Source organism: Tasmannia lanceolata, unplaced genomic scaffold (genome assembly GCF_043159265.1).
Source record: "Tasmannia lanceolata isolate RefF3 unplaced genomic scaffold, GAP_Taslan_0.1 ptg000007l, whole genome shotgun sequence".
NCBI lineage: Eukaryota > Viridiplantae > Streptophyta > Magnoliopsida > Canellales > Winteraceae > Tasmannia > Tasmannia lanceolata.
Window position 1 is genome coordinate 8,366,274 of NW_027518684.1, and position 6,000 is coordinate 8,372,273.

At 38.6% G+C, this 6,000-nt stretch overlaps 1 protein-coding gene across 1 annotated transcript; it reads right to left on the reverse strand.

The window, feature by feature from the left end:
• Positions 1-1,685: 1,685 nt before the first annotated feature.
• Positions 1,686-5,227, reverse strand: LOC143880916 (transcription factor bHLH30-like). Its single transcript, XM_077383895.1, has 2 exons — positions 4,091-5,227; positions 1,686-2,654 (listed from the first exon to the last, which is right to left on the reverse strand). Exons 1-2 carry the CDS (start codon positions 4,625-4,627, stop codon positions 2,211-2,213), a joined length of 981 nt encoding a protein of 326 aa, XP_077240010.1. The 5' UTR covers positions 4,628-5,227; the 3' UTR covers positions 1,686-2,210.
• Between the last annotated feature and the right edge of the window lie 773 nt (positions 5,228-6,000).

Here is a 6,000-nt window from a genome sequence, read left to right on the forward strand (position 1 = left end):
CAAAGTGTGAATTTTTAAACTCTGGTTTGGACTCAAGAAGGCAAAGTTCAGGTTCTCATTGGTATTCGTATATCCTTTAGTGGGAGTTTGATTCTGGAAGGAGGCTTGTTTTGATTGTGGTAGGGAAGAGGAGAGGATTTTTCTGTCGTTAAGATATAATGGACTTTCTGTAATAGTTAAATTCTCCTCAAATGCAAAAAAAAAGCTACAAATTTCATTTTCGGAACTTCCCACTCTCGGGATGATGGTTCTTTTTCGGGCTTTCTTGTTGATGTTATCCATATAAAGTTCTTTAGGGCTTTCAACTCTTTTTTTCTTTTTGAAGGGCAATATGTTCATTAATTAGTATTAATGGGTGGATCGTCCCATTCGATCCCCACCACGAGAGTTTTACAGAAATCCCATTGGGTACAACTAGAGTTACATAAATCCCATTATGTAAAACTATACTTTAGGCTTTTGTGATCCGTGAACATCTCGCATTGCACCCAATATAAATAATGTCTCCATATCTTGTTCAAAAGGTTGATTAAGAGATATCTTTACTTCTAATTTTTAACTGATAATATCCTGATCGAAGGTCAATCTTTTAAAATATTTGTGCTCCTTGCAATTGGTCAAACAAACCATAAATCCTCAGCAATGTATACTTATTTTTCACATCATCTGATTTAGTTTCGTATAATCAATACATATCGTCATAGTTATGTTATTTTTCATGAAAATAACAATGGAGTACGCCATGGTGATACACTAGGCCGAATAAGCCCTTATCTAACAACTCTTGTAAATACTCTTTCAATTTTCTTTACTCAGCTAGAGCCAAATGAAATGGTGCCTGATGGATAGGGTATGTTCATGGTACTAAATCAATGGAGAATTCTATCTCCCTATATCTAGTGGCATCCCAGGTAAATCCTTTGGAAAAACATCCGAAAACACTTTCACAATGGGAATGTTCTCGATCCTTCACTTGACTGTCTTTAATGTCCCGCACTGAAGCCTAAATGATCTTGTAGACTGTTAGAACATAACTGATGATTTTAGGGAACTAGTGGAATACCGGCCATGATTTTATGGACTATCAAAGCTTAGGTTTATGATCACGTAGGCTATTAGAACAAAATTTATGACTTGGGATTAGTGGAGAACACAATTAAATTTAATGACTTCGAGAAATATTGGAGTATAAAATATGATTTGTTGGACTCTCAGAGGTGAATATAAGGATCTTGAGACAGAATATAAAGGCAAAACCATCACCTTCTTTTCCCTCTTGAGACAAAACATCAAGGCAAAACCATCACCTTCTTTTTGAGACAAAATGTCAAGGCAAAACCATCACCTTCTTTTCCTCTTGCACTTGTCTTTCGAGCTCATTTAAAGATTGAGCTTCTGTCTTTCGATTGACGATCAAGCTTCTGTCTTTCGAGCTCATTTAAAGATTGACTTTGTTAATATTCCTTGATCATCATGACAATGAAGCCCGGCAAGTACTGACCAATTTCTGCATGTACTGGCCTTGTTTCCTTGTGTGTATATGTAAAGCTAGATCTAGGTTCAAGTATGGTCTTGTGCCCCATAATGAACTCTAACAGTAGCATCATCAATGCATAAGAACATGAAAAGAGCTAGATTAGGTAATGTACAGATTTTGCTTTAACAACCAAAATAAAAAACTCATATAGACCAATCAAACTGATGAAACAACATAAAACCCAAGAAGGAAAAAGATAAACAAAGCAGAAGAAAAATGAAATAAAACATTAACGGTAGGCAAATCCAAGCCATCCTTCGGAGCTGAGGTGGCAAAGAGAATGGCAGATTTCTCAGTATTTTTAGCTCAAAGGAAAGGACCGTCGTGAAAAAACTGCCACCAAACCCTAGCTAGTGATATATATGACCATCAGCCACTAGAAAACAAAAGTCTGCAGCTGAATTTGTTGTAGAAGGAGACAGAAACAATCAATTTCACTGTCCAAATTAAGGGTTTCAATCAGAAAATCTCTTCACACAAAAAAGATCCTCCCGTTTTCTAGGTAATAATCAACAACTTGTAACACAAGCATTCTTTCTGCAAACCAAGCCAGACCCATGTTCCCCTTTTCACTATCTAATACAAGCACCCAACAAAACTATAAAATCCAAACCACAGTAGAAGAAAGAAAACCATAAAAAAGATAAAACTTTGATCTTTTTTTTTTTTTGGGTTAGATAGGCCTGTGTTCGAGTATACTGACATTGGTTCGCTGTCTCTTTATACTCCCAGAAGAAGAATCATCAGAAGTTCTCTCCATGACTGCTCTAAGGGCATCTTGAATTGAATTAATAGAGTGTGGGTCATTATTCTTTGATTCTTCTTCTTCAGTGATGAGCAAGACGTTCTTCACTCGACCAGCTAGTGTTGTTATCTCGGCTTTGAGAGCACGTAGACGTAGTGCTTTTAGGGTTTTGATGAGGTCTGGTAAGAGATCTGATCGATCTTCACAACAAAGAGAAGCTTTAATTAAGAACTTACCATCCTCATCATAAGTTTCCAATGTAAGCTCATCGACCTCTGTTGGGACCGGTCCCACTTCAGCGATTTCTAATGTTTGACGTTTTAGATCTTTTACGTGCTGGATCACCTCAGCTAGTAAGGAAGCTTTGTCCGTCTGGAATAACAAAGAAAAATAAATAAAAAATAGAAGATACAATTGGGTCTCTAATATTAAATTATACATACATTATAATTTATAGAGATTTTATATGGTGTAAGCCCATACAGTACGTTCAGTATTTTTCAAAACGTACTGTATGGCTTACATCATTGGATGATCCAAACCGTCCATTTGACAACGAGGTTAAAAAGGAACAAATTCATTTCCGTAGGAAGATCCTATCCCTTTTTTAAAAAGAAAATATAACTATATTTAAAATATAAATAAGAGATTACACATTCACATCAATGGGGAGAGTAGCCCCCGAGCAAAAAGAGTCCCTCATTGCCCCGGATTTAGCTAGGGGCTTGATCATTGGCACTCCTAGGGACATGAGAAAAAGAGAGGAAACTATAGTTAATCATAGAACTAATCTCGTCCAAAAACTTAGTTAATCTCCATGGACCAATGCTCATGCTTTGAACGCATGAAATAAAATTTGATGAATCCCCAGCTACTTCCAGTTTGCCTTCATTTGAGTAGAATCCATTGTTCCAACTGGCGGAGAGAAGACATAGTTGATGGCGCTATTACTATCTCTAAAAACCCCTCCTCTTCCTGCTTTGCGGGGTTACCAAGGGTCCAACCATCGACGTTGAGCTTGAAAACATTAGGTGGAGGAGGTCTCCAAATTCTCTATCCTTTTTTAGAGAGAGAGAGAGAGAGAGAGAGAGAGAGAGAGAGAGAGAGAGAGAGAGAGAGAGAGAGAGAGTGATTCATAGAAGATGAAGCTCTCTAGTAATATAATTCTTTGCCATTGAAAATAATAATAATAAAAGATGAAGCTTGGGCTGGGAGTACAGTGTTGAACGTTTTTTGGTGTATATATATATGTAGAGAGAGAGAGAGAGAGAGAGAGTTTTGTCAAGTTACGAGGGGTAGGGGGGTATTGCGGAGACAGCATGCACATTTTCCAGAGAATGGAATTTGTATGAAAAGGAGGGCATTCTAAGTCTGAAAAGTGGGCTCCTATGTCTTTCACCTTCGTTTCATTGTTCTCCGGCAAGACATTTCTATGGAAGCTTTTTCTGCTGCTCTGGTTCCTCTTTTACATGTCAAGAAAGCGACTTTAACACTTATTATCTTCCCTCTTCGATCCTCGAAACTGCCCCAAACCTTTCAAAGACGACCCAGAAGAGAAAAAAGGAAAACAACAACAACAACAACAAAAGATAGAAAAAAAAAAAAAAAGGAGAAAAGAAGAAGAGATTGCACCAATAGTCCAATACCCTCTTTTTTATCTATCACGTTCAAATTAAAATATTAAGTATATAATATCTTTATCCCATCTAATTCATCATATCTTTGGAAAACCTACTATAAGATCTTCAAAAGAGATTCGAGAACATGATTTTCATCAAATTTAATTATCACCCTCATTTTCTACTTACTTTGGTGGTGCTAGGTAACAAGCTGCGCAATTTAGCAAGATGCGTATTGATTCTCTCCCTACGCCTCCTCTCAGCTTCACTGTGGCTTTTAGAGGCTGCAAGGGCTTTTGCATCCATGATCCTCGTTCGATCTTGAGCGGTCATCTTACCCAATTCGGATCCAAGACCGAACGAGGATGACCCGGCTCGACCCGATTGGCCTAAAGGGTCCGAACCAACATAAAGACTGGCTAGACCCAGATGATCCGAAGTTGACCCATCATAAGCAAATTGTAGTGCAGCAGCTCTTCGATTGTATAGACCTCCATACGGAGAAGAACTAAGAAAGTGGTCGTGGTCACGACCAGGGTTAGTGGCAAATTGAACCGGGTTGAAAGAGTGAACCGGAGGAAGAGACCATGGTAGAATAGATGAAGGCCCTCCTACAAAACTGTCGTTATATTGTTGTTGGTGTTGTTCTTGAAATAACTGTTCTTGGTAGAATTCATGAATCATTTGTGAAGACTCCTCTTGATTTTCCATCTTCTTCCCACACATATTGTCTTTGCTGTTGCCTCTCTTTTGCACTCTCAACAAACTATAATTCTCTTTTTGACATTCTGACGGTTTCTCTATTTGGGCTATTGGCAAGGCATAAAAAGAAAAAGGGAGTTTTAAACTTCAAAGAAGAAAGCAAAGCTTGGTGGGTTCTGATATTTTGTCCTCCTTTCCCTGCCCTTGTAAAAAACCCAGCTTTATAATTCTCCTCCCTCTACTGCCATCTCTTTGTTTCTCCTTTTATCCCATCCTACACTCTCCTTTTCCCCTTTTCTTATTATTATTTTTCCTTCCTTGTTACTACTGTCCTCTACTCACCTTTCCTTTGTGTATACGGCATTCTTTCTATCCATCTCTCTCTATATGCTCTATATTATATAATACTTTTCTCTATCCTTTATATTATTACTCTGTGGCAGCTGCAGCAAAAGGAATACCAATTTTACCGACCGGGCCTGATGATAAAAGTCCAACTTGGTCAAGCCCCTTTGGTTCTTCACTCTCTTCTAATTCCACGCCTTAGGCCTCCTTCCCAAAACCATGTAATGATTGTGTCTTGGAACGCACTCCTCTCTTTCTTTTCTAGTTCTTCTCCTTCACCTCGGTTTCAGTAACATAAAATAAAATCATCAACATCTATTACCACCACTAAGACCCTCGATTCATCCCTCTTTCTATCTCTTTAGTATTCTCTCTCTCTCTCTCTCTTATTTTTGGTCACATACAGAGAATGAGGCTCATGGTCTTTGGGTGGTCACACACATGCTAGCTTTGGTCCCCTTCCTTATATCTTTTCTTTTTACACTTATATTCAAAGATCTGATGATGCCACCACTAGCATAACCACGAGAGAGAATTGGGGTCCCAATTGCGTCACCTCTACCGTATCATGACGTTGATGTCTCGAGCATTAATATGCATATCACTCGTATATGGTGCAGTCGCGTGCACTATTCCCCACTTTTTATGCCTTACACTTTCTTTACCTCCTTCACGAGTGTGTAGTGCCATTATAACAAACATGGTATGACGATATCAGTCCACTAAATATATAAGATGAAGCCCTCTTTACGTTTGCGGAATGTAGTACATGGTCGGTTTAGTAGAAGCTTTTTGCAGACCCGAAAACCGACCACAAACAAAGTTGTTAATTTCCCCAAGACAAAAGGGATGATGACTGTTCTGTAATATAGACTAGAGAGTGGTCAACAAGGAGAGGCGGCACGTGTGCAGGGTGGGGTTCGATTGAATTGATCAGGTTTGAAATGCCTCTTGAATTTTAATTATCACCATCTGATCGAGATCGGACGGTGGTCGGAAGTGGGTCCCGCTTGATTGCACCATCCACTCTAATGGGGTCATTCCGTATTGAA